Here is a 27,447-nt window from a genome sequence, read left to right as displayed (position 1 = left end):
GCGGATGGGGGCAGAGGTAAAAGAATTCATATCTCTGCTATGTAACCTAGGTGGAATGTTCTCGAGATCATTTTCTGCCTGTGTAACATAAGCAGACATGGTTTTTATCTCAGCAACCCCATGAAGGCTCATGGGGACGTCACCTAATGCTTAGGAAGAGCCTAAGCCGGATCAATCCTCTGCTAGGCCCCATCAAGTGGCTAAGAGAATGGCAGTGGTTTCATTCACAAGTGCCCACTCTCATGCCAGGGATGGTGCCTGTGAGACCTCAAATCCTCACAAAGCTTCCTGAGGTGGGTGTGTGGGGGCGGCGGGGGATGATGTGACCCCCATTTACAGAGGGGGGATCAAGGCTCAGAGGAGGGACTTACTCAACAGCACTGTGAGTGGGTGGTGCAGGCTGGTCTCTCTGACTCCAAGATCTCTGCCCTCTTCCCCTGATCAGATGCCCTTCAATGCCCACATCCGTCCCATGGGGGAGGTCCCTGCTGCTGGCCTCCCACAGGGAAACGCACACGGAGGAAGTGCTGGACACTTAATTCATTTATTGATGGTGCCGGAGCAGAGAGCAGTGAGAGGTGCAACTTTTCATGCCCACATGCTTCAGGGCTCTACACCCCTGGAAAGCCAGGTGGGCAGGACCCGAGGGGAGCAAACCCAGGAACGAAATAGTGGGGTTGGAGTGGCTCACCGGTGTCAAAGGTGAGGCAAGTTCAGGCTGGAGGTGAAGTGAGGCTTAGAGGGCAGGGTTCAAGGTAAACCGGGTCTTATAGGTCTGGGGGTGCAATGGGGCTCATGGGTGAGAAGGAGAGCTGTGAGTTCAAGGTAGGGCTAACCAGGTCTGAGGTGAAGCAGGGCTCATGTGAATGTTAGAGTTGGAGGAACTCAGGGGCTTGGAGATGAAGTGGAATTGAGGGTCAAAGGTAGGCCAGCGTCAGAGGTGAAGTGAGGCTTGTGGTCTCCAAATTCATGTTGGGTCAGGTGAAGTGAAGGTGATGGTCAGAGATGAGTCAGGCTCTCAGGTGAAGCAGGGGTCTGCAAGCTTCTCAGGAGTCAGAGGTCAGCAGCCTAGGGGTGGTGGGGGGCAAACAGGAAGTGAAGGGAGCAGACCTAGGCTACCTCCTCCTCCGCCTCCTCCTCGAACTCTCCCTCCTCAGCCGTGGCGTCCTGGTACTGCTGGTACTCGGACACCAGGTCGTTCATGTTGCTCTCGGCCTCGGTGAACTCCATCTCGTCCATGCCCTCGCCCGTGTACCAGTGCAGGAAGGCCTTGCGCCGGAACATGGCGGTGAACTGCTCCGAGATGCGCTTGAACAGCTCCTGGATGGCCGTGCTGTTGCCAATGAAGGTGGCGGCCATCTTGAGGCCGCGCGGCGGGATGTCGCACACGGCCGTCTTGACGTTGTTGGGGATCCACTCCACGAAGTAGCTGCTGTTCTTGCTCTGCACGCTCAGCATCTGCTCGTCCACCTCCTTCATGGACATGCGGCCCCGGAACACAGCGGCCACCGTCAGGTAGCGGCCGTGGCGCGGGTCGCAGGCGGCCATCATGTTCTTGGCGTCGAACATCTGCTGCGTGAGCTCGGGCACCGTCAGGGCGCGGTACTGCTGGCTGCCGCGGCTGGTGAGCGGCGCGAAGCCCGGCATGAAGAAGTGCAGGCGCGGGAAGGGCACCATGTTCACGGCCAGCTTGCGCAGGTCGGCGTTGAGCTGGCCCGGGAAGCGCAGGCAGGTGGTGACCCCGCTCATGGTGGCCGACACCAGGTGGTTGAGGTCCCCGTAGGTGGGCGTGGTGAGTTTCAGGGTGCGGAAGCAGATGTCGTACAGCGCCTCGTTGTCGATGCAGTAGGTCTCATCCGTGTTCTCCACCAGCTGGTGCACGGACAGGGTGGCGTTGTAGGGCTCCACCACCGTGTCCGACACCTTGGGCGAGGGCACCACGCTGAAGGTGTTCATGATGCTGTCGGGGTACTCCTCGCGGATCTTGCTGATGAGCAGCGTGCCCATGCCGGAGCCCGTGCCGCCGCCCAGCGAGTGCGTCAGCTGGAAGCCCTGCAGGCAGTCGCAGCTCTCCGCCTCCTTGCGCACCACGTCCAGGACGGCGTCCACCAGCTCGGCGCCCTCCGTGTAGTGGCCCTTGGCCCAGTTGTTGCCGGCTCCAGACTGGCCTAAAGAGAGAAGGGGCCGGGGCACACAGACAGTTATGGGGAGAGCCCCCCTCAACCCCGGCCATCCTAGGGCAGGGTTGAATAACAACAATAATAACAACAACGAGTTGTTATTGTCATGACTATTATTCTTATTATTCAGTATTCTTTCTGCTTCCATCCTTCCTCTCTTCCCCCAGCAACCATGAGGACCCTGGTAAAAGCTAGATCTAATTATATCCCACATTAGCTCGGTCATTTCAGAACCCCCATCTTTTATCCCAGGGCTCCCACCTGGGTCTGGGTAAAGGACCACGTCCTCCCTGTACCACAAGGCCCCACACAACCTATCTCATGGTCTCCCCTTACCCCCCTGTCCCGTGGGCCTACTCGCTAGTCCTCCACATGCGGGGTATGGTTCTGCCCCAGGACCTTTGCACAGGCTGTTTCTTCCAGCTGGAAGTCTCTTCCCCTAGAGTGCTCTTTCAGCACTTCGTCACCCTCCACGAGCCTTTCCCTGGCCACCCTATAGCCAGCTTAAACCCCTCCATGTTTGATTCTCTTCCCGGCTTGATTTTTACCACAGCGTTACATAGCTGCACTTTCTTGTTAATCATCTCGTCTATCATCTCACCGGGGAAAGCAGGCTCCAGGAGGATGAGGATTAGTCTTAGAATATTGACTTGTATTTTTGTGAGTAGTTAACATTTCCTGTCACCCCTCTGCTGACTCCAGCTTGCTGGGGCCCCCTCATTACCCATCTAGATCAGCGCAGTCCCATCAGCCCTCATTTCCTGATCCAAGGTTTCCTGCATTCACCACTGTTTTCCCCCATCAGCCACCAGAGGGCCAGTGAGCCCCAGTCAGGCCTGGCCCTCTTCTGCCCACCTCCCTTGGGTGATCCGGCAAAAGCCCTGGAGCACCAAGAAGGTCCCACGAGATCTATCCCCTCCTCCAGCCGCTCCCTACCTTCACCTCCTCTGCTTTTCTCCCTCATTCATTCTGCTTCAGCCGCTCCGGAGGCAAGGAGGATCAGCCGCTCCTCACTGATCCTCCAGCACACTAGCTCAGTCCTGCTCAATGCCTTGGCAAGGGTGTGCAGGCTGCTCAGTAAGCTCTGCTCCCTGGCACTGACTGGGCCGACTGACTGGGCTGTGCACTGTCAGCTCCTCAGGAAACTTTCCACCTCCCCTTCCCTCCCTCCAGAATCTCTTGGTCTGACTGGAGCCACTGGAGTATCCTACAGTCCTGAGGATGTATTGTGCACCAACCCCACAGCAGAGGGTCATTATTTTGCTGAATCTTTGCACAGAACAGAGAGGGGATGTCACTTGTCCAAGGTCACACAGCTTTTCCAGACTCAAACAACACTGGCCTGAAGAGGAGAGGTGCTGGGAGGTTGGGGGTGCCTTGAGCAGGTGGGGGCAGCCCACCCGACCTGGGAGGCACCAGGGGAGAACCTGGAGGAATATCACGGTGTGCGAGCCGCTGAGCCCAGCTGCTGCATGGATGCCTGCTGTTGTCATGTGCACTGTGCCTCAGCTTCGCGCCTGTCCTGCCTTCAACAGCTTTGGTCAGTCTGAGTACTACTCACCTTTTAGGCTACAGACACTATGATAATGAAGCATCAGAATGGCTGCTTGTTTAGGGCCCTCCCTGGTGGCGCAATGGGTAAAGGTGCAACACTGCAAGTTAGCTGCAGCTGCAGCCACTTCAGTGCAAGTTCGATCCCCGGCCCCTGAGGTGACCCACATGGCAGGCAGACCTCTCCTGACCCGCCTGCTGCTCCCCTCAGCAGTATACTTTGTTGATCTGCCTGTTCTGCTCCCCACTCTGTCTCTGGTGAATCCTCTTACCGCCTCTGCACCTCTGTCTTGTACCCCAGTTCTGAATGCATAAATAAATAAATCTTAAAAAAAAATGGTTGCTTGCTTACTCTTTTCTCTGTGCATTATTCTAAGGCATTGTTTAATGTTCTTCACACACATTAATCTCTTGGAGCATCCTCTGCCTGAAAAGTGGTTCTTTTCCATAATCTCTGTTTCCAAGATGACAAGTCTGAGGCACAGAGAGATTTGGGTGGGTCTGTTCAGAGTCGCCCAGCTGACTCAATCTATGTCTGAATTTTATTTTATCTTTGCTTCCCATTTCCCTCCACCAGGATGTCAGCTCCAGGGGTGACAGTGACCTTTGTCTGTTTTGTTCCTTGGTTGCATCCCCAGGGAATACAGTGGAATCTGGTATGCAGTCAGTGCTCAGTTAGTATTTGTCAGATGTATGAAGTGACAGAATTGGGGTTCGCACTCAGTCATTCTGGCTCCAGTCCCTAATTGTTAAATTAAAATGTCACCTCCTCCAGGAAGCCTTCCCTCTATCTCTTATCCTTCACCTAATGACTTCCTGGCTACCACAGTGCCCTGTGGCTCCCCCATCACAGACCTGTCTGCTAGGTTGCCCCCCAATGGGCTGTAGTCATGGTTGAGTCACTGATTTGAGCTGGAGAACAAGAGGGTGTCCCTGCCTGTGCTCACGCTGGGGACTCACCAAACACAAAGTTGTCCGGCCGAAAGATCTGGCCAAAGGGGCCTGAGCGCACTGAGTCCATGGTGCCTGGTTCCAAGTCCACCAGGACTGCTCTGGGGACATAATTTCCTCCTGTAAGGAAGCAGATGGAGGGCAGCTGGGTGAGTGCCAGGAACCAGCAGCCCGTCTCTCTAGGTCCCTCCCCACCCCCAAGCCCACAGATGCCCTGCGTCCTACCTGTGGCCTCATTGTAGTACACGTTGATTCTCTCCAGCTGCAGATCACTGTCCCCGTGGTATGTGCCTGTGGGGTCGATGCCATGCTCATCACTTATCACTTCCCAAAACTAAAGGGGTGGAGGGAGAGAGAGAGAGAGAGAGCGCACGAGAACATGTGAGAGCCCACTTCCATTTTCTTGACCCAGAATGCCCCACCACCTGCCTAGATGCCACCTGTCCCCCTCCGGCAAAGAGAATGGGGGGGGGGGCCTAGAGGCTAGGTGGGAGGCAAGGATGAGGCAGCAAGAAGGGAGTGGTGGGGGTGGTGTGAAGCAGAGTTACCCCCTCCTTCCACCCCCAGCCTAGCTGGCTGCTGTCAGTGGCTCTGGCTGCAGCCAGAGCGAAGACATCTCTTTGTGCCTGTGCAGGGGACAGTGGCCAGCTGTGAAGCCAGCTGTGGTCAGCGGACAGAAGGTTAGGCCCCACCCCCACTGGCCTCTTTGTTCCCAGCTTGGCCCTGCCCCCCGCCCCTCCCCCACCGCCCCTGGGGTGCTAGCCTCCAGGGGACCCGTCACCCCCAAAAACCCAAGGTGGGGGAGTCCTGCGAAGCTGAAGGACCTTGCTCAGCTCCTCTCGACAGCCTCCCGACTCCCGAGGCCGGGTCCCACGCACACCTTGGCCCCTATCTGGTTGCCGCACTGGCCGGCCTGCAGGTGCACGATCTCTCGCATGGCGGTGCGCTGACAGTGGCCCGGGGGTGACGCGGATGCTGGAGCTGCGGTGGCCGGCTGGGAGGTGGGTGCTCGGCAGACGCTCGGCGGCAGCGGCGAAGCACAGTCCCTGCGCCCCGGGGCGCCTCTATAAGAGCGGGCGCGGCCCTCGTCACAGCCGGTCACAGGTCCGCTCCGCCCCCTGGTCCCGCCCCCGGACGGAGGGTGCGGGCGTGGAGGGATCTCCCTCCCCTGCGGCGCGAAGACCTCTCCCGCCCTGGGGGTGAGGCCCCCTAGGCTGCTCGGTACCCTTTCCCCACGCCCCCGTCACCATTCCCCACTCCCAACCAGATCTGGCAACCCGGGTTTTGCAAAGATCGGGAGGGGGAAGAGGAAGCGCCTAGTAAACAAGCAACTGGGAGCGCCTGCCTCTCCCGGCACCCCTCCCACCCGCGCCCCAGCCCCGGGCCGCCCAGCCCAGCCAGTCTGTCCTCAGTCTCCCTTGCATTCCAATTGGGTCTCACTCGCCAGAATCTTCGTATTAACTGGGAGGGTCACCCACTGGGTTCGAGCTGGGGGCTCCGGAGTAGCGATTTATTTGAGAGGGGTGGGGGCGGTCGGTTCCTGGAGGACTTGTCTGGAAGCTGCGTAGTAAGTAATTTCCTTCCATGTTTGACTGGGGATGGTATGGAAGCTGAGAGATTGCGGGAAACTGGGCGCCCCCCCTGATGGCTCTGGCTTCCTAGCAGATGAGATGTGGTCACCCCAGCCTTGCCAGGGGTGGAAAATGAAGACTCATAGTTGGATTACATGGAGGGGGAGGCGGGGATAGTGATAACTGGGAGCTGCTTCTCTCCTCCCAGATCAGCACCTCTCTGCTTCAATGTTGTTATTGCAAGCTCTCACCAGCTTTGCGTTTCTAGCTCTATGACCTTGCACAGGTCCCTTTACGGGTCGGTGGCTGAATTTCCTTATCTGCAAGAAGGGTCCAATCAAGAATGGCCACCCTTGATCAAGGGAACGGGAGAGTCCCATGAAATGACCCAGTTAACAAGATGGCCCCAGTTTCCCCTGGCAGAGAGTAAGTAATAAGTAAATTGTAGCTAATAGTATTACAGTTATTATCAGGGACTGGTCAAGACTTCCTGCACTGATCCTCAAGTGAAGGCCAGACTTCTTGGGGCCACCCTCAGCTGGCAGTCTCTGGTTCTATCACATCAGGCTTCTGGCTGATGTGGGGTGAGGGCCGGTAGTGGGGCATTGAGTTGGCCAGATCAACTGTGGCTGGCACCTCATGCTGGCCAGTTGCTATACTTTTGACCAGTGGTTCTCAGCTGAGGATGATTCTGCTTTCCCAGGGGACACTTAGCAATGACAGGGTATTTTTTTTTTTCTGTTGTCGTCATGCTTGGATGGTGTGTGGCATCTAGTGGGTGGTTGTTTTGAAACATTTTCCAGTACACAGTCCTTCCCCACCTCCCTTCCCAAGAATTACCTGATCCTAAAGAGTGATAAAATGCTGAGGACTGAGGAAAAAAACTGAGTCAGAGCCCTGGCTTGCACTATACGTTAATAAGTTCCTGATGGATTAGATGGTATGGACCAGGGTGACCCCCAGCATCTCAGAATCACCTTTTCTCTCCTTCCCTGGAGTCTGTGTATTGAAATATGCACATATTCCAGGCTTCCTAGGTCATAGGATTGTGAGAGATAGTCTTTGGGGGGGAGTGGGGAGGGCTGATAAAACCTCTTAGGCCAGGAATTCTCAGCTGGGGGTAATTAGCCCTCCCTGGGACACTTGGCCAAGAAGTCTGGAAACATCTTTGTGATCTTTACCACTTGGGCTGCTATTGGCATCTAACAGGTAGAGCCCAGCTATGCTGCACAGAATGCCCCCACAGCAGACACCACCAAATACCGGTGCCAATAATGCAGATTTCTGAGGTCATCAGCCAATGCACTGTCACAATTGATTCCTGAAGCCTGATTTCTGCCCTGAAACAGGAAGTCCATGTTAATGTATATCAAGAATGCATTAGCCAGTGTTGGTATTTCTTGATTTTTTAATATATCAAATCTTAAACAAAATGGCTCAGGCTCTGCTGGAAGGGGATGGTTAGGCCTCAACACTGGAAAAATGGAGCTTCCTGTAGAACTCTATCAGGGGAGTGCGGATTTGGGGTGTTGGACTGAGCCCACAGCAGAGATGGGGGTTTCTGGTCTCTCCCACCCTGGAAGGGACTCTGCCTGTGGAGACATGCCCTTAGGTGCCCTCTCTGCAGCAGGGAGTTGCTTGGGCTTCCTGAAGGCCCTACAGGGAGGAATACAGAGAGTGGGGAAAGCAGAAGAGAATGAAATGCAGGGGGTAGACTTCTAGCTCTTGGACCTGCTGGACTTGGTATTACCTGAGCTGTGGAAAGGTCAGAGATGTAGAAAGGCTGGAAGAAGGGGAAGGGAATTTAGGGTGGGTTGACCGCACCTGAACCCATGACAGACCTGGGCTCTCGTCCTGGGCTCTCGTCCTGGAGGAAGCATGCCAGGTATACCCATAAGTCCCAGGCAAGCAGACCCTTCTGACACCCAAGCATTCCATAGCTCAGCTACTGCCCAGAAAGCCATCAAGGCCAGCAGGTCTGCAGGGGAACATGGGCAGTGTCTTGAAGTGCTTGCAGCAGGTATCCAGAGTGACCCTCACTCAGGAATGGCATTTTTGAATCTACATTTCAGTGCAATCCTGGAGAGCTTGAGGCACTAGCTTGTAACTTTTGTATGGGAATGGAATTCATCCTCTAAAGAGGGTTGACTTTGGGCTCCAAAACCATTACTAGAGCAGAGTTTTAGGCTATTAACTTAAGCCAGCATTGAGGGTGAAACACAGGCCTAGCCAGGCTGTCCCTAACAGGCCTTCCTAGGACATATCTCTTTGGTATGTCAATTGTTTTGAATTGAGGTCAAATGAGGCCTTAAAGGCTCAGGAGGAATTTTATCACTTCCTTAACTTAAGGAAAGTTGGGGGTGTTACCAAGACTTAGGACTTTTACCAGATGTAAACACAGCAGGGCACGCATCTGATGACAGACCATTTAATCTTTGTCATAGGAGTCACCTTCTCCTGCCCACGTGACTCCCTCTCCTCTTTCCTGGAAGTCCCAGGCCTCATCCCACTCCTTAGCTCAGGGATCATATACCTTTACATCGCCCCATTGGCTTTAGACTCTATATTCATGTGCATTATACAAATTAAATCCATCTGTCTGATGTTAATTTGATTGGTTAGCTAGTCTGAGAAGAACCCAGAGGGTTAGGGGATTTTCCTCATCGCCCCTACAGGGGAATTGTAGATGGTAAATGGAGGGCTTGGGGGGGGGGGGAGAGAATCCCATTTTTAAACCCCAGGTTAATTTACTTCCTTGAGACCAGCAGCAAGAACAGGAAGGTTGCTGTAGTGCATTTCTGGGAGCATCTGGTATGGGCATTTGGGGGACTCTCATGAAGTGGGGAATTCTCAGATATCCAGAACACTGTCCATACTACTGGCTGTCCTGAGGGCCACAAAATCAGGGAGAAGCCTGCCTCCTGGTTGTAAGTGATCTGTCTGCTATCTGGGGGGCCTGCAGTCTGGACTTGCCCCAGACCCCCCCACCTGCACCCCGGGGGCAGGTGTTTGCTTTGCCTATTATTAGTATCACAGTGAAGTTTCAGCAGACCCAGTTCTAAATGATTTGTGTGTGCTGGCTTGTTTTTGTTTTAACACTGGAAACCACCACCCTAGGAAGCATCTGCTATTCGCAAGCCCATTTTACAAGTGAGGAAACAAGACCCCAAGAGGCTGAGTATCTTATGCAGTGTCATCTACACAGAATGGAAGCTGGAAAGAAGCCCAGCACATTCCAGTTCCAAAGTTCCTGCACTTGGATCACCCCCAGTAGTTACTGTGTTACTTGATCTTAAAAAAAAAAAAAAAAGGCACAATCAAATGGGCTGTCTTTCAGGAGAAAGTGTTGCTGGTGTGAAAGCAGCCCTGTGACGGTCACGTGGCCCGTGCCCGGGTCTCTGTGTCAGTGCTTGGGTCCTCTGGGTTGGCTCCAGTGGGTGTGCTCTGTTTCCATCACGCGAGTCTATGCTGTCTTTGTCTGCTGGCCGCACAGGCCTTTGGCTTCTTCCCTTCCCCCTTCCTCCTGCCACCTCAATGCCCAGCCCTTTAACCTACACCTCTGCTGGGTCTGATTTCCCGTCTCCCTGCCCTTGGCAGGGCCCAGCTCTGGGCATGGGCCCAACCTGGCAAGGGCTCTCTCCAGCTGTGGGAAGGGAGAGACAGAGGGTTCTGGAAGTTGCTGTTTTGGGGGACAGAGATGCTGAACGGGCCTTAACAGGAGATAGGCCCTCCATTCTTGCTCTCTCAACTCCAGAAGCACACACAGGCTCTATGGAAGCTGTGCCTGGTACTGGTGGCACCAAGCATGGGGCAGGGGAGGGGGACAATGGGGCATTCTCTGGCTTTGCGGCTGTGTGGCCCTCCTCCTGCCAACACTCACCATCCTTGGAAATAGAAGGATTCCTGGGAGATGGACAGGGGAAGAGCTGATATCAACTGGGGCTCCAGGTGGGATGGGGATATTTCCTGGGCCTCCCCCCAACCCCCGACTAGCCTGGAATTGAAGACATCTTCAGGTGTACTGTGCAGGTGTCATGAGTGATGTAGCTGCTCTCACAGTTGAAGGAGGTGGAGCCTGGCAGACACCCAGCCAGGAAGTGAGGCTGCAGTGACCTGTGGTCATTCTGGCAATAGTGGTCAGGAACAGCAGACCATACACCCGGCATGAAGATGCCCAGCTGCTTGTGGATCAAGGCCGTGCATGAAGGTGGCTCAGCTTTAGTCTTTGGATACGGATCATCTCTCCAATCATCCAGGATGATCTGTGTGACCATATTAAGGGGGAGAGGTCACTGCTGAGGGGCCGCATAATACAGACCACCCTCCCCTGCAACCGCACTTGCTGACACAGACATACAGATTCAGATGTAAACACATGGACACCAAGTGCTACAACATGCTCACAATACACATGGGGCCATTAGACCCAGGCACACTGCTGATTCACAAATGCCACCGATCTACCCCCAACTCAGAGGTGCAGTCGCAGGCTCACATAGATCACGTGCAAGCACAGAAGTCACCCACAGTAAGCATACCTTCCCCAAGCCAGTACAAAACACACACAGAGACTCAGAGAGACTCACATACACACAGAATCAGATATGCACAGACCTGATCTATACCCAGACCACAGCATAGACACAGTCAGGTATAGAAACAGGTATAGAAACATGTGTGTATACACACACACATGTAATCAAACATCCACATGGATATTAAGTACAACACAGACCACGCCAGACGCACATAGACAGGGGCTCAAACTCAGCATAAACACAGTCAAACATACACAGTGAAAAATAATACTAGAGGGCCCTTCCCTACTCCAGGCACACAGCTAGACCCCCATATATAACTCCAAAAGATACTTGGCAAATAAAATCAAGTGAAAACTGAAAAAAAAAGTGAAGAAAATAAAGCGATATGAGAAACTAAAAGAAGAAGAAAAAAGAACAAGATGACTCAAGCCAGATGCTGACCCTCCTCCACAGACAGAATAAAGTTAATGCCAACTCCTGAATCCCTTCTCCCCAAATCATGCAGGTGCACACTGACCAGCCAACCCCCAGGTACTCTTATAGACACATGGACGTGAAGACACACGACTGACACGACTGAAGTATCCATGCGGAGGCAGCCGGCCAGGCCCAGCTGAGCCAGCCTTGTGTAAAGGCAGGCAGACAGGGCCCTCCCTGGTGGCACAATGGGTTAAAGCACAGCACCATGAAGCTATCTGAAGCCACTGCCTGCATTTCTGACCTGTACTCCAGTTCTTGTATGCATAAATAAATAAATCTTAAAAAAAAAAAAAAGACAGGCAGACAGAGCTCCCTCACCCCAGTCCCTTGGGTGTGGATGGGGGCTCAAGGCTGGTGGGGCAGGGGCTCCCTCAGTCGCAGACAGAATATGTCAGAGCCACCTACATGCTGGTGGTCCCAGAGGCTGGGGGTGTGGTGGGGGGTGCAGCGGTGTGTGTGTGTGTGGGGGATTGGTAAGAGGCTCTGGCGTGTCAGCACGGTCACAGGTCACAGGTACTGTTACGGGATCATCTGCTCCGGCAGGAGCGACACCATAGGAAGTATATTTGTCAGTTGCTGGGGGAGATGGGGTGGGTGCGCCCACCACGACTGGGCTTAGAGTTCGAGACTGGGCCCAGAGTCATAGTGGGGTGACCAGGGTCCTGATCCTCGGATGGGGTCACATTGCAGGGAAGTACCTAGACAGCAAAGTCGGAGGGGGAGGAGCCTCCTCGGGAAGGGCGGGGCCTCCCTCACTGCTTTAGCGAGGCATTTGGAGGTTTTGGGGTAGGGTATTGATAGTGAGGCTAGGAAGAAAGTGGGACTGAACAAACGGGACGGGACCTAAAAGAATAAGACTAAATAGAGACTGGCTGCGGGTCGTGCAGTCCCCAGGGAAGCTAGACTAGGAATGAGGGTGGTTCGAAGGCTTGGACTGGGAAGGGAGCTCAGGTCTCTGGAAGGATGGAACCCTGGAACGGGTGAAGATTTTATATAGGAAGCAGTTGAAGGATGGATCCTGGAGGAGGAGGGTGATGAACTAATAAAGACAGAAATGTGAGGGGCGGGGGGAGAGGGTGGAAGAGTGAGCCTGGGAGGCTGAAGGCTGTGAAGTGGGCGGGGCCTAGGGAGAAAGACGGGAAAGCAGATGATACTGGAAGGCAGAAGTCTAGGAAGTGGCGGGGCTCCAGGCGTTTGACAGAGAAGTGGGCGGGACTGGGGGTGCATAAGTCGCTGGCGACAGGGGAAGTGGGCGGGCTTGAGACGGGCAGGGCCTGGGACACTGACCGCGAGGAAGTGAGAACGGGGAGTGGGCAGGGCTTGGAGGGCCAGGTCGGTCCTGGGAGGCGGCTCACCTTTCTCAAGCTCCTGGCGGGTCAAAGTCAAGTTGGCCTAGGGGTCAGTCTTCCTGAGCCGGCGTTCTCCCTGCGGGCACGCCTGGTCAGGGCGATTCCCGGGGCAGGAGGGGGGGGGCGGTCTTTTTCCGGCTGAGAGACGTGATTGGACGTACGGGCGCCTCGCTCCGCCCCGCTTGGCGCCCTCGCCGCCTCTTATTGGTCGGGCTCGGACCAATGGTAATCCTCCTCCGGGCCCACGCGGGCCGGGCCCTGGACCTGCGGCGCCCCCCCGGGCGGAGACCGAGTGTGAATTGTCTGCGTGTTTTGAATGTGTTTGTGTGTGTGCACGCGTGTGCGCGCGCGCTCGCTTTTGTTTCTCAGACCCAGAAGCACCTTTCTTCCTTTCTGCCTTAACCTCTCCACCCAACTCCGTGCAACTCTGAACGGAGTTGCGCCTGGTCCACCAGGGGCGCCCGCGGCCCGCAGAGACGTCCTGACGTTGCTTCCAGAGAGAGGACCCAGACAGAGTTCGCGAGGGAGGGGAGTAAGATCCCCGGAGAAGAGCCTGCATTCCCTCTAAGGGTGCTGGGTCTTGACCGACGGGAAGGGTGGGGCTGGGTCTGCACAGGGATGGGAGGTGGGGAAGGACGGCGTACTCGCCGGTGCGTCGGGTCTTTGTTTCAGTGTCTCGCGCTTCTCTCCAGGAGGCTTGAGTCAGTGTGTGACACTCACGCCTTCGATGGTCTCTGATTGCACATCGCTGAGCCTTTGAGTCTCTTTGGGGGTGTTTATGTGTTAGTGGGTATGTGTGCGGCAGCCACGTTTCTGGCCTTGCATGGGCCGGCTTTGCTGACCCGCCCTGTGTATCTGCGATGATGTCCGGGCGTGTGTCTGGAGTGTGTGGCCGTGCGTGTGCCTGCGTTGTGTATCTCTTGTCTGTTTTGGTTAGTGTGTGATTGTGTGTACTGTTCTCCGTGCGCTTGATTTCTGTATGTTCCTGAATGTGTATCTCTTGTGTCGCCACCCTGGTTTTGTTGACTGCTCTTGTGTGTGATTATGTGTTCAGGTGTTGTCTGCGTGTGTGATGGTGTCGTGTCTGTGTCGCATGTCTGTCAGTTTGTCCGATTGTGTACGGTCCGATCTCTTTTGTGTCCTGTGCCTGTCTGTCCAGTGTCTGCCTCCCTGGGCTGTTAGGAGAGTCCCCGGTGGTAGCCAGGCTGGGACTTCCTTCTTGGGGCGCATGGCTGTTTCCCAGCAGAATGAACTGGCTTCTCACTCACCGCCCCTCGAGGGTCTTCCCCATCTCCTTGTACTTCCACTGTACTTAGCAGGGAAACACCATTTCCTGCCTTTGATGTCACTGATTAAATTTTCCCTTCTTCGAACGGTTCAGGCAGCTGGTTTCTTTCTTTGTGTGTGTGCAGACCTGACCACAGTTCCGCACTTAATGTTGAAAAAACCAAAACAAAGCAAAATGCGTGGAAAATGCAGTTGGGCAAAAGCATGTACAGTTGAAACCCCACCTTCTTTTTTTTTTTTTAACCCTATCTTCTTAACCCTTAGCACCCTGCCCCCATAGTTTTTAGTACACCTTCTAGAAATACACTATGCAAATATATCTCTGCTTTGTGATAAGAACACATGTTTGTATGTGGCATCCTGCTCCTTAAAGCTGCTCATGGCTTGATCATCTGATAATTTTTCTTTCCATGTCTATTTTTTTTTTGCCATTTGAATTCTGAACACATTTGTAATTCCAGCCTCTCACTGCCCAGATCTCACACTAGTTTTTGAGCTCTGGAGGTTCACTCCAAGAGCAACATTGGAATTCAGTCACCTGCTAACCAATACCAAATTACCAGCCTGTACAGCAGTGACTAATCCCACTGAAACTGCTTGGCTCTGTGATAGTGGATGTCATAGATGCTGAAAATGGACTTTGGTGTTAGCAGGACACGCACAGAGGTGAAGGAATATGCTCTTTATCACACAGGTCTAGATTTTGTGCTACTGCTGTTCCTCAACTAGCTACATAGCTGTGAGCACATGGAGCCCCTTTTGTGACCCCTGAATATGCAACCGCATGTTGGAAACACAGTTCCAGGGTAGTCAGAGGTATGCCCCAACTCTGCACAAGTTACTTTGTACCAACATACCTTCTAATGTCTATACTGCTGCAGAGATTCTTTTGCTGAGTCTGCATTTTCCTTGTCTCTAGAGCTGGGGTGGTTTGACTTTTTCCACTTTTTCAGAGACTTGACTAACTTGGATGAGGTAATCTCACAGCTTAAGACCAACGTCATTTCATTGTCTTCCTCCCTATTAAAATAAAAAAAAAAACTTTCTCAGTTCACCCCCCCAATTTAGTTCCTTACTTACTCACTTTATTAGTACTGTACTTACTCAGCAAATAGCAAACTCTGGTCGACGAAGATCCAGGCACTGAAGGAAATCACAGGCAGGGGGTTGGGGGCGATGGGTTTTGCTGGGAAAGTAGGACAAATCAAGGCATACTTCCTGGAGGCTGTGCCCATTTACAGGGCCTCAAAGGGGGAAGAGGAATGCTCCCCTCTAATTGCTTCCTGCCGAACTCTTCCCTTGAGTCTCTCCATGGGGAGAATGGGGATTTGACCTCCTGCTAAAGAGGAGGTAAACTAGGGCCAGCACCCATTTGGGGAGACAGCTGAGTGCAGAGGTGTGATTCCACCCGACCTGATGTGCTGGGAGGATGGCGCTCAGCGCTCCCTGGTGGGAGGGGCCCTTGTCTCAGATGTCCTGACCACAGTAGCACGTCATGGTGCTTCCAGGCTGCGGCCAGCCTGTTTATTTGTTTCTCTCTTTGGAGTGGATATATGGACTCTGCCGACCTCTCAGCACAGAGAGGGATTCAGAACAGTCACTCTTCTGAGTCCTTAGGTAAGTGCCTTCAGCTTTTGGAGTCTGGGTTTCTGTGCCCATGTGTGGGGGCTGATGGTGTACTTGAGTTGTAGAAAAGATTCAATGATCATAATGATGCCAGCTCATCCTTACTGAGTACTTACTGTTTGCCTGGCACTGCTCAAAAAGCTTTCAATCACCCATTGGGATCTGCTATTATTTAACAGTTATGAAAATTGTGGTTCAGAGAGGTGAAGCAGCTTGCCTGAGACCACACAGCAAGAAATTTCAGAGTTGAAATCCTGGAGGCAGGATATTTTTCTCTGATAGGAGTCACAGAGAAAATATTTTGTGTTTTGTGCACCAGACAGCTTCTCTTACGAATCAACTACACAGGCAAATATGTACATGAACACATGGGGCTTTGTGCCAAAAAAATTTTATTTGTGGACACCGAGATTTGAATTTTATATAATTTGCACATGTCCTGAAATAGTCTTCCTTTGACTTGTTTCTAGTCACTTTGAAGCAATGCCAAAGATTTTGTAGTGCATAGATTATGGTTTGTTGTCCTCTGGAAGCGTGCTGTTAACCAGAATGTAATTTCATTCATTCATTCAGGAACTATAGAGGCTGCAATTTTCTGGGGTACTGGAGGTAAAATGAAAACAAGGCAGATGAAATTATTCTACAGGAGACAGCAATTTCATGGGGGAAACACTTATAAGCAAATAATAAGAATTTCAGATGCTGGTAAGAAAATCTGATGTAACTAGGGGCTTTAAGGTGGAACACTTTCAGGCCACTTTTAGGCCAACTTCTGATGAATTTGGGTGATGTAACTAGGGGCCCGAGAGGTTTATTTGGATTGTCTGAGAAGATGTTGAACTCCAGATTCCTCTTTTTGTTCTTTAGGTGAGTTAGGCAATCCTTGGCTGTGATCTGTGGTGGGGTAGGGCTTGATAGTCAACAGATTAGCCCATGGTCTGAGCTTATTGGCAGGGTGAAGATATTTCTTTCTGATTGGCCAGCTTCCTCCAAATGGAGCTGGGCCTTTCACATCTCATCCTCTGGGTCCTGAAGTTCAGTGCAGTGTGGGTTGGGGTGGGGGAAATTTCAGCTCTTATATTCAAGTTCACAGGTTTACTTAACACTTTGTTTTCAGTGTGATTCTTCTACCCTCAACTCTGTTCTTCAACCAGAAACTATTTCCGTTCTCTTGAGGAAAAAAAGAAGGTTGCTTTTCCACTCTGATGGGAAGATGATCTGGCGTCTCTGGAAAATCTATTTTGAGCAAACATTTCAATTTTAGCTGCTACTCACCACACTGTCTGTCTTTCAGAGTTAGTAGTGTCACCAAAAACTGTGTTTGGGGAGTGATAGTAGAATTCTGCTACGGGAATTCTATTTGGCTTTCCACCCTGATGACTTACAATTTCAGTTTAGGTTTGAAAAGCATCAGCAGCTCTTCAGCAGGCCTCTTATTTTCACTCTCTTTTTCCAAGTAAACCTGCCCCTTTAAAATGTTATAAATAAACAAATGAATGAATGGATAGCTAAATAAACAAATAGATAAGTAAAACCATCACTTACTTACAGTGGGGGTTTCAGCAGGGTGTGAATGGGGGGCTAACGTTCATCACAGAAGCCTGTTGGGAGCCAACTGCCTGAGGGCAAGGACCTTCCCTACAGGGGGTCAGCAGGTGTGAAGAAATAACTGATTCCACACAGGGGAATCTCACACTGGGGCTAGCATCAGTAGCCTGTGGAGTGCTCACTCAAACCTGGAATGTGGGGTTCCCCAGGTTTCAAGAGGTGCGGGCAAGCGTCTAAAGTCTTGATGGCCAAGTCCCCAGTGGTGTGCCCTTGGTTTGGCAATCTCTCTTCATAAACCACAGCATCATGGAAACGTTTAGCACCTGCGTATTCACAAGAGCCAGTATGATTGTTCTGTCCTCATAATTCCCCAGGGTAGCCCAACGCAAGACCAATACAGATCAACACTTGTTCAGTTGAACCAAAATCTCCCTGCCCACCCCCCTGGACATTGAGTCCTCTCTGGCTGAGAGTTGCCATCAATTGTTGCACCCACCGACCATTTTCTGTCAGCATAGTTGGAGCTGGGGTGGCTCAGGGGCCTGGGCAGAGCAGGGCTTCTGTGAGAGTGTGGGGTTCTCACTGGGCAGGCCCATTTCTCAATCCTGTGCAGCTTCCCCTTTCTGGCCCTATGCTAGCGGGTCTCAGCCCCGCCTCCCTCCGCCTGGGCCAGGGGAGACCCAGCAAACGGGAAATCCGAATTTCCTCTGTCTTACTCAAGACTGTCCCCTTCCTCCAGGGGGATTTCTCCACCTGGACTCTCCACTCTTCTGCTGTGGGGTCCACAGAGGGCTTCTAAGGGGAAGCGGCCAGGTGGGTGGGTGGGGATGGGCCGGGAAGGCCAAGAGGGAGGGTGGGGGGAAAGACTGAGATTTTCACTGGGGCTCATGCTCCGTGGTGGAGGGGCTGAGGCCTGCTATCCTCAGAGACTTCCGCTGAAGTACTGAGTTTGGGGGACCCCAGTAACGGGGGACTAGGGAGCCACAACAGGGGTGGAGAGAGAAAGAGAGACTGAAATACTGGAAATGTCAGCGAGAGATACATAAAGGCAGCTGTAGAGAGACGCAGAATAAGGAGGCCAAGGAATCAAGGCGCCCTGGGACCCGGCGCTACCACAAATAAGAGACCCAGGCGGACATCAGAGACAGAGATAACCGCTTGGGAGAAAAGGGGAAGAGTGGAGCAGAGCTTGGAGGAGCGAAAACGATACTCTCTGGGAAGAAGGCTCGCGGGGTGCGGGGAGGGGGGCGGGGAGCGATGCGCTAGCTCCGCCCGGAAAGCTGGGCTGACGTAGGCAGTAAAGGGTTATAAAGCTCGGCGCGGGGACCCCGGCTGCAGTCGCCTGCCTCTGGTCATGCCCTGCCTCGCCGAAGCCGCCAAGGACCCCGAAGCCCAGCGGTCGCCCGAGCCCTGTGGCCGCGCCTGCTGCCTGTTGCCCTGGGTCCTGAGCGCCTCGCTGCTGTTGCTCGCGGGCATCCTCGCCGCCGCGGCTGCCCACGCCTGGATCTTGCCCAGCGCTCCCGCCTCGCTCAGCCAGGACCCCGCGCCCAGCCCGACGCTGCCCGAGGTCTCCGAGCGGCAACCCGACCCCTGCCCCCATCACCGCAGCACCCCACAGGTGAGTTGTGCCGCGACCTGGGCTCCGGGGGAGACTCCCATCCCTTTCTCCGAAATCTTCACCTCGCAACGGGGGGAGATCCCACCGGCATCCTGGCCCCCGAGATAAGAATCTTTTTTCCCTCCCGACCTTTTAATAAACTGAACTTGTCAGCCGCTTACCTGGCTATATAACTTTGGGGGGGTACACGTTAGCACATCCATGTGTACACATACTGTACTCAGCTTCCACCAAAACTCCATGCCAAAGACCTGAGTGAGGGACGGAACCATTTAGGGGCTCCCACTTTTTTTGCTAACTCCCTGAAAACCTGCGTTTTCTTGGGGACCCTGCCTTCCCTTTCTCCCAGGGCCCTGGGCAAGGACCCCTGGAGAGTAGCTCCCCTTCTCCCTCCTGCATCCTCAGGGCGGTGGGGGTGGGTCTGTCCTTGCAGACTGCATGGGTTGGGGCAGGTTGGGCCCCCAGCTTAGGGGATGCTGCTTGTGTGGTCCTTTGGAGATAGGTGCAGGGGAGGTAGGCTCCAGCCCTCCTCCTCCTCCTCCTCCTCCTCCTCCTCGAACTGCAGCTGCTGGGTCTGGGCACCTCCACTCACTTTCTCCCTTTCTTCTCTCTTCAGGGTTTGTTCGCCAAGCTGGTGGTGAACAGTGGTAAGTGTCCTGCCCCACTGTGAGGGAGGGGGCACGGTCTAGGCCTGTGGGGGCGGGATGGTTTCCTTTCTGACTTTCTTACTGCCCCCAAGCCACCCCCTTTCTGAAAGCTGCTCCTTCACCCGCTAGAACCCATCTTTCTCCCTGGGACCTTCCCAGGACACTCTGGCTGTCTCGCACCACATCCCTGCGCTCGAATCTGGGGCTTCGTCCCTCACCTCCTAGCCTGGCCTGGTCTCACTGGCTCTGGGAGATCCGGGGCCTCCTCCCCACCCCCACCTTCCTTCCCCCTTCTAAAAACCCTCTTTCCCTCACTTCCCCTCCCCTCCTTCTAAACCGTGGGCCTCTGCTCTTCCCTACCTCCCCCTCCCGCCACTTCCAGATTCTGGTCCTCGACCTCTTCGGAGGCCCTCCCTCTAGCCCCTCCCCATCGGAGGCCCCCTTCCCTCGAGTCCTCTTTCCTGGAGCCTCTCCCTCCTGTCCTTTCCCGCTCCAGAGTCTCCCCCACCCTCTTTCTTCCCTACCCCTTCCAGAGATGCGCTCCCCACACCCTCCCCTCCCCTCCCTTGCCTTCTCCGCCTCGTCTCACCTTCCACCCCTCGTCCCATTTCCTCACCTTGTCTCCTCTTTCTCTTTCCTCCTCTCAAAGGCCCCTTGCTTTCCCTCACTTCTTGAATTTGTTGCCCTTCCCATAGCCTCTGTCTTCCCGCCCCTCTCTCCTTTCTTCCTCTGAGTCCCGTGCCCCAGTCCTCCTCCTTACCGCCCCCCCACCCCAAGTCCGGTCTCGGTCCTCTGGCCCCTGGGACTCTCCTGCTGGCTTCCTTCCCGTTTGCATGCCCTCCCCCTGCACAGCCTTCTAGACCATTCCCAGAAATCACTCGCCCGCCTCCTCCGCCCTCTCAGAGTCCTCTCCTCCCCACACCGTCCCTCTTCTCCCCGTGTTCCCCTCTCTTAGGGCGTCTCTTCCTCCCTTCCCCGCCCCCCACCCCGTGGGCGCTGCTTCCTTGGGGTCTCCCCAAGCCTCCTCAAACTCTGCCCCACTTGCGCCTCCAGTCCTCCAGAGCTGCGCCCCGCCCCACTCCCCGCTCACCACACCCTCCTGTCCCCCCCGCAGCGCAGCTGACCGACGGACCCCTGCGCTGGCACAGCAACCGTGGCCTGGCGGGTGTGTACCTCTCTCCGGGCCTGAGCTATGACGAGAACACGCAGGAGCTGGTGGTGCCAGAGGCCGGGCTCTATTACGTCTTCCTGAACCTGGAACTGCGGCGCGTGGTGGTGGCCAGAGAGGAGTCTGCCCCGGGCTCCACCTCCGGCTCAGTATCCCTGCAACTGCAGACTCAGGGCTTGGGGGGTGAGGCCCTGGCCTTGACCTTGAACTTGCCACCTCTCTCCTCGGGGAACTCAACAGCTGCTTTCCGGAGTGGCCAGCTGAATCTGGCCGCTTGCCATCGCCTGGGCGTTCACCTGAAGGTCTCCGGGCCTGCCCTGTCCCACTGGCAGCTCTCCCAGGCCACAGTCTTGGGCCTCGTCAGGGTGATCACCGAAGACCCTGAACTACTGTCGCATCAGTCCACGTGACACCTGAACCTTGCCTGCCTTTCTTCTTTGGGGTCCCTAGCGATGGGTTCCCCTCCTCTACCTCATCTGGGCAGGGGTTCGGCTGCTGACCCCTCTTGGAGGACTCTCCACATCACTATCACTCCTGCCCCAAGTTGAACTCTCGGTATTTATTCTGAGTCTGGACACAGACCGTATTTTATATTAATGCATTCAACTTATATTTATTGGCGTCTGCTACTTTGCAGGGCCAGAGAAACACCAGCAAACAAAACAGGCCAAAAAATCCTTATTTATGTTAATATATGAAAAATAAAGACTCACCCCCAGCCCTCCTTTGGGACTTATAGCGTTAACTTTGGGGGGCCACCTGACTGTTGTGTGAGTTTCGTTCATTCATCCTAAGATTTGATGAGCATCTACTGTATATCGAACGCTGTTTTAGATGTTGGAGACACAGCGGTGAGCCAGGCAGACAACACTGCAGCTTTGGGCAAACAAACGGGCAGCCTGGTGCACCTTGGCCATGACAGTGGGTATGTAGCTGGGCCGCGTGAGATGGCTTGTGGTCCCGGATGCTACAGCATGTATAAACTGAATGACTACTTGGTATTAATTATATGCCAGACAGTGTGAATTATCTTATTAGAGACTCATACCTATCCTGTACTTAGGGATTTTATTATTCCCACTTTATTCATCTCTATGGGCCTCCGGTTATTTCTACTGTGTCTGTGACGGAAATACTGTATGGTACTGTCCTGCAGGGCATTGCTTTCCAGCTAGGCTCACTGACGTCACACTAAGGTATGTTTACACTGCAGGAGTCTGCAGATGTTCCAGGTCTGGTCTGAGTTTTCCTCTGCTGATCCTCTTGAGTGGAGAGAATGAGGCTAATGCAGATTAGACTTTAAATGTGTCTAGTTAGTACCTGTTACCCTGTGAATAACACACTAGAACTTGAGGAAGTTGTTGTTTAATGTTTTCAAACCATTATCTGATTTAGTGAAGAAGTTGCTGACAGCAAGCCAAGTGTGGTCAGACATCCTTGTTCCATTTCATCTGAGTCTTTAAAGCAACATGATCTGTGTTCACTTGTTTGTCACTTGCAGCCATAGCTTGACTGGGTACAAGAGTGGGAAAATGGTGTGTTGGGAGCACTAATGGAAAATATGGAATTTGGAGTATATTTTATTCTAAGTTGTATGCTGCACATTATTTATGCCAGTACAATCTAATAAACGCACATATTCATTTACCCCTTCTCTAGAGAGCTGGCTGTTAAACATTTCTTGTACCCTGCTTCCTCTTCATTCTGACCTGTTCCACAGCCCCACTGAGTAGATATTTTGTCAACCGGTCCATACCAACCAGCTGGGTGTTCACTTCTTAGGGTAAAAGGGGCTGAGCATACAGAGAAGTCTCCACGGAGGTTGCAACCTTGCTGGGCCTGGAGGAATGGAAGAGAGGAAGGAGTCAGAGGTGGGAGTGTGAAGTGTAGGTGAGAAACATTTGTGTGACTTATCTCTACTCTCTTTTCTTTTAATGTCATCACTGTTTATGCTCAGAAAGGTTGCAGTTCTTTCATACACCTTCACTCTGGGTGATTCAAGTAAACAACTCTTTAAAGAGCTGGTCTCCAAGTTCCTTCTGAGTGGCCATCACTGGCATTGAGCTGACACCCCTTTGTATGGCCATACTGGTCATTAAAGTGTCATGAAACTAGCCCCATCCTAGTTGGTAAATGCCTACTAGTCTCCACCCCCATTGCTGGATGTTCTTCTGGACCACCAGGAGGACGCTGTGATACAGCATCTAAACCATTCACCCCACAATGGTGCAGGCAGGGTGGGCCATAGGTCAGCATCAAATCTGATTGGTTCAGGGGTCAGATTGGTCACTGGTTACTGGGTCTCGCCTATTTTGAATAGCAGCTCTGGTGCCAGATGATGTCACTCCTCTGGCACAACTGATTGGACCAGCGTGCGCACATGATTCCAGCTGGGCCAATAAGATCTCCTCAGGAGGAATGTAGAAGACCTGGCCCCAAAGACCATATTAGTCAGGTATTGGAAGACCTGAGAGAGAAGCTGGTACCAATCTGTGCACACAGAGAGGAGCAGAGGAAGACGTGCCAGGAGTCAACAATGAGACTACAGAGCTCTCGCCAGAAGAACAGCTTAGTTTCCTACTTGCCTCTCCCCAGTGCCCTGCCTGCCCCAGGGTGCTAGTTTCCTAGGCTTGTCCCAACAGGACACCAAACTGGGTGGCATAAACGACAGACACCCAGACACGTCTCACAGTTTTGTAAGTCAGGACTATGGAAGTTGTGGTCAAATTAAATAGTCAGCAGGGGTCATGACTCCGGGGAAGACACCTTCCTGCCTCTTACAGCTCCCATGGGTTGTCTGCAAGCCTTAGTATTCCTTGCCTTGCAGAGAAACCAACAAATGGATAAACTAAACAAAATGGAAATAAATTAAAAAAATTTAATAAATAAATAAATTAATAAAAGGATGCCCTCTTGACACTTACATAATGCTCTAGTCAAATGTCACTTCAATAAAAACATTTTAAAAAGGGACATTTGGAGACAGACACACACATCCAGGGAACAGCGTGTGAATGTGATGGACACCTCCCAACCAAGGAGAGTTAGGCCTGAAACAGATTCTTCCCCAGGGTAAAGCTTTGATTTTGGACTTCTGACTTCCAGAAATGTGAGACAGTAAATTTCTGTTGTTGAAACCACCCAGTTTACTACGAAAGCCTGCTGAAAGCCTTAGCAGGCGAATGAAGAGGGTTCAAGTGTTGACGCATTGCAAACACCTCAGTGCACACTCAACAAGTTTGGGCTATTATCAGAACCAAATAGATAAAACAGTGTTACACAAACACAGTGATACAACAGAGGGGGGTGTCATGTTGGTAGACAAGGTCAGTTAGAAAAAGATAGTATGCAGTGAAAATAGAATGTCTATGGAGGAGGAGAACAAGAACCACACAAGGTAAAGATGGAGTTCTCACGTAGTGAGAAACACGCAGAGTCTCTATAACAGCTAAGGGGCCTGTTGCAAAGAAACAAAGGTTTACCAGTTGGAGGTTACAGGTACCTGGTCATCCCTGCACACCAAGCAGAGTTACCAGGCGAGAACTTGCATTAGTGTACAGAGAAAGAAGATAATCATTTCTCAATGAAACACCCAAAGTTACCCACTCCCTTGTGGGTAAATAAATGAGGTACAGCTAGGGTGTTATGAAGTCAGCCCGCCTCCCGGGTGCCCTGTGGGGGAGGCTGACAATGGCTGCCTTCTCTTGCTCTGTACTCTAATTTTGCTCCTTTGATCCCAGACTTGCTCCTTTAATCCCAGGCTCCTTCCTCTCCCTCCACATCCCCCCTCCAACCCCCCGGCAAAGTTCCTTAGACTTGTGGCAAGCTTTCAGATCTCAGTGACCCCACTTTGAGCTATCCCTATTTGGCTGGACATTTATTTACCCACAAGGGAGTGGGTAACTTTGGGTGTTTCATTGGGAAATGATTATCTTCTTTCTCTGTACACTAATGCAAGTTCTCGCCTGGTAATTCTGCTTGGTGTGCAGGGATGACCAGACTCCTTTAGAGTGTGCACATTTGGGGGTCCTGGGTGACCCCTGGTCATGTCCTAGAATTACCTAGAAGTGGGATTGCTGGATCATACAGAGCAAGCATTTTAAAGTCACCCATCACTGTGTTCAAACTCTGCTTTCCCCATTCTGGCTAAGCTGTGAATCCTTGGGCAAGTGCCTTGCTTCTCTGGGGTGAGTGCCTGCCATTGTCAAGCTGAACAAAAATTGTATCTCGTGGGGTCTTAGAAGTACTCAGTGAGTTAATGGGTTTAATAATACAGTGCCTGACCTTTGATTTGAGAGGTAGAAGCTGTTACATTAGTTGGGTCATGGGGAGTTGATCTATAAAGCCTGAAAGCACACCAGGTAAGCACAAGGTTTAGTGATGTGAGCTTCAGGTAGGAAGGGCAGCGTGTGTGAAGGGCTGGAGGTAGTAGTGGTGAGGGTAGTGCAAGGTGGGGGGCTAGAACTTCGGTAGGGGGCCACACTATGTAGGCCTGAGGACGCCAGCCCAAAATTTATCCTAGTGGCAATGGAGTATTATGAAGACGAAATGTCAGATTAGCTTGGTAAAAGATCTCTCTGGCAGGGGTTAGAGTTTGAAATCAGGGGCAAAATACTGAAGGCAGACAGTGAGCAAGAAAGCCTCACTCTGGTGAGAGAGGGTGAGAATTTTGGGGTGGAGGCTGACTGTGAAGATGGGCAAGAGTTGAAAGCACCCAATGATGCCATAAGAAGAGTAGAAATTGGCAAGACTTTGAATATGGGTGAGAAGGAAGAGCCGACTTGCTCCCTGCAACTAGAAAGATGCTGGAGGCATTATTTATGGATTTGGGGACCCTCGAAGGGCACACACAGGTCACGTTGGGACGTGTGGAATTCCCAGGTACCTTTGAGGCAGCCCATGGGGCGTGTTGAGTCAGTTCTGTGACTAGGTGAGCTTTTCATGTGGGATGGAAATTTGACAGTGGTTGATGTATTTTTATAAAGAACATTTTGAGCAAGGATGAGATCTCTTAGAAACAAAATGTAACAGGAAAGAAGGTCTAAGATCAAGCGCCAAAGACCTTGGGTGGATGATGGTTCAGTGGGGGAGGAGTGGAGGTTGGGGGAGGGGCCAGGTATGCATAAAAGCCTAAGCAGCAGCCAGCCAGGAAAAAGGTAAATCAAGTTCCTAAGGAATCTGTTTCAAGAAGGAAGTTATGGTCAATGGTGTCCAATCAGTTAAGGTGAGAACTGAAAAATATTTATCAGATGGTGAATCATCAGACTCATCAGTGGTTTTATGAGGGGTATTTTCAGGGGTGTGAAGGGATCAAGTGCCTCAGTGGAGCTTGAGGAATTAGTGGCCAGTGAATAGTGGGAGACAGCTTCTCTAGACGGCTTCTTTCAAAAGGCTAATATTTGGAACTACTTTCAAATTTAAACACACCTTACATGATTAGGAAAATACATAGAACACCCGTACATCTTGCAGCCAGATTCACAGGCTGCAACATTTTGTCCATTTGCTCTGTTATTTGCTGCTTCCCCTTACTTACCCAGGTTGGGCCCTGTTTGTGAATAAAAGTTGGAAGTACTCATTTAAGATGAGTCAGATAAGATTTAGGATTATTAAGAAACAAAACCAGAGGAAATCACAACCTCAGAGACTGGGGCAGTTCTAGGAAATTCCAAATGTAGTGTTAATAGATTTAAAAAAATGGGAAGAGGCCCTCCCTGGTGGCACAGCGAGTTAAAGCCCAGCACTAAGAAGCTAAAGCCACTTCAGCATGAGTTTGATCCCTGCCCTGGCTCCAGAGGTGACCCACAGGGCGTGGCAGACCTCTCCTGACCTGCCTGCTGCTCTCCTCAGCAGTGTACTTTGTCGATCTGCCTGTTCTGCTCCCCACTCTGTCTCTGGTGAATCCTCTCACCACCCCTGCACCTCTGGCTTGTACCCCAGTTCTGTATGTATAAATAAGTAAATCTTTCAAAAAATGGGAAGATGTTTTGGGGTAATTTATTATGATAACTTGGAAAGAAATTTGGGACTAGGTGAATTTTTTTAAAATTTATTTTTGCATACAAGAGCTGGTGTGTAGGCCAGAGGTGTGAGGTGTGAGAGGACTCACCAGAGACAGAGTGGGGAGCACAACAGGCAGATCTACCAAAATACACTGCTGAGGGGAGCAGCAGGTGGGTCAGGAGAGGTCTGCTGTGCCATGTGGATCACCTCTCTGGCTGGGGATGGAACTCATGGCTGCTGTGGCTGAGGATAGCTTCACAGTTTCGAGATTTAACCCTCTGTGTCACCAGGGAGGCCCTAGTTGAATTAATTTTGCCCTTTCTTTTGGCTCATGTATTAAGCAGAACCCAGGGTCTCCCTTAGATTAACTAGTGGGTATAAAGCGTCAAGTCACCAACAGCCCTCTCCCGCGTCTGGTTATAGCAAAAGAATAGGCACAATAACTGGAATTTTCAAATACAAAAGTTAGCAAGCAATTAAGAACTAGCAGGCACATTACTGTAATTAATACCAGGAAGGAGGTGTCCTGAACTCCACAACTGCAGAGAGAATAAATACCCAAAATGAGCAAGAGTTAGTAGAAAAAGACCTCAGGATAAAGTTTAAATCATAACCATTTTTCCTAGAAAATTTAGATTTAACGATCTCATATGCACCAATAATAAAAATCTATAAAAAACACCTTCAAATTTGGGTTAAACTCTCAATTTTCAAATTTTCAGAGAGAGCTCTTAAAATTTAATGTAGAGAAACTATTTGCTTTATTCAAAGTTTACTGATATAAATATTAATCACAACTAGCAAAACAAAAACAAAAACAAAAAAATCACCAAAAAGTACTGGAAGGAGACCCTAATAGCGACATGGAGACTGGCACAATATCTGGGTACAGTGGCCTAGCCAAGTGAACACAGAAAATGAAACATC

The 27,447-nt window shown here is 52.0% G+C and overlaps 2 protein-coding genes across 2 annotated transcripts; one reads left to right on the top strand and one right to left on the bottom strand.

Annotated features, from left to right (window-relative positions):
* Positions 1–525: 525 nt before the first annotated feature.
* On the bottom strand, positions 526–5,732 carry TUBB4A (tubulin, beta 4A class IVa). Its single transcript, XM_004689294.2, has 4 exons — positions 5,563–5,732; positions 4,908–5,016; positions 4,692–4,802; positions 526–2,168 (listed from the first exon to the last, which is right to left on the bottom strand). The coding sequence occupies exons 1-4, from the start codon at positions 5,617–5,619 to the stop codon at positions 1,111–1,113; spliced, it is 1,335 nt and encodes a 444-aa protein (XP_004689351.1). The 5' UTR covers positions 5,620–5,732; the 3' UTR covers positions 526–1,110.
* A 12,706-nt stretch (positions 5,733–18,438) lies between these two features.
* On the top strand, positions 18,439–22,139 carry TNFSF9 (tumor necrosis factor (ligand) superfamily, member 9). The gene is made up of 3 exons (XM_012729407.1): positions 18,439–18,702; positions 19,319–19,349; positions 20,464–22,139. Exons 1-3 carry the CDS (start codon positions 18,439–18,441, stop codon positions 20,925–20,927), a joined length of 759 nt encoding a protein of 252 aa, XP_012584861.1. The 3' UTR covers positions 20,928–22,139.
* The last annotated feature ends 5,308 nt before the right edge of the window (positions 22,140–27,447 follow it).

The sequence above is a fragment of the Condylura cristata genome, unplaced genomic scaffold (assembly GCF_000260355.1).
Source record: "Condylura cristata isolate star-nosed mole 26May11 unplaced genomic scaffold, ConCri1.0 scaffold00025, whole genome shotgun sequence".
NCBI lineage: Eukaryota > Metazoa > Chordata > Mammalia > Eulipotyphla > Talpidae > Condylura > Condylura cristata.
The sequence above is the reverse complement of the archived record's forward strand: the minus strand, read 5'-3'. Positions and strand labels throughout refer to the sequence as shown.

Excerpts from the sequence above, each read along its gene's own strand:
- TNFSF9 (XM_012729407.1), top strand. The coding sequence starts at position 18,439 with ATGCCCTGCCTCGCCGAAGCCGCCAAGGACCCCGAAGCCCAGCGGTCG. Across the intron at positions 18,703-19,318 it reads ATCACCGCAGCACCCCACAG|GGTTTGTTCGCCAAGCTGGT; the intron begins GTGAGTTGTGCC and ends TTCTCTCTTCAG. Across the intron at positions 19,350-20,463 it reads CAAGCTGGTGGTGAACAGTG|CGCAGCTGACCGACGGACCC; the intron begins GTAAGTGTCCTG and ends TCCCCCCCGCAG.
- TUBB4A (XM_004689294.2), bottom strand. The coding sequence starts at position 5,619 with ATGCGAGAGATCGTGCACCTGCAGGCCGGCCAGTGCGGCAACCAGATA. Across the intron at positions 4,803-4,907 it reads GTACTACAATGAGGCCACAG|GAGGAAATTATGTCCCCAGA; the intron begins GTAGGACGCAGG and ends GCTTCCTTACAG. Across the intron at positions 2,169-4,691 it reads GCCGGACAACTTTGTGTTTG|GCCAGTCTGGAGCCGGCAAC; the intron begins GTGAGTCCCCAG and ends TTCTCTCTTTAG.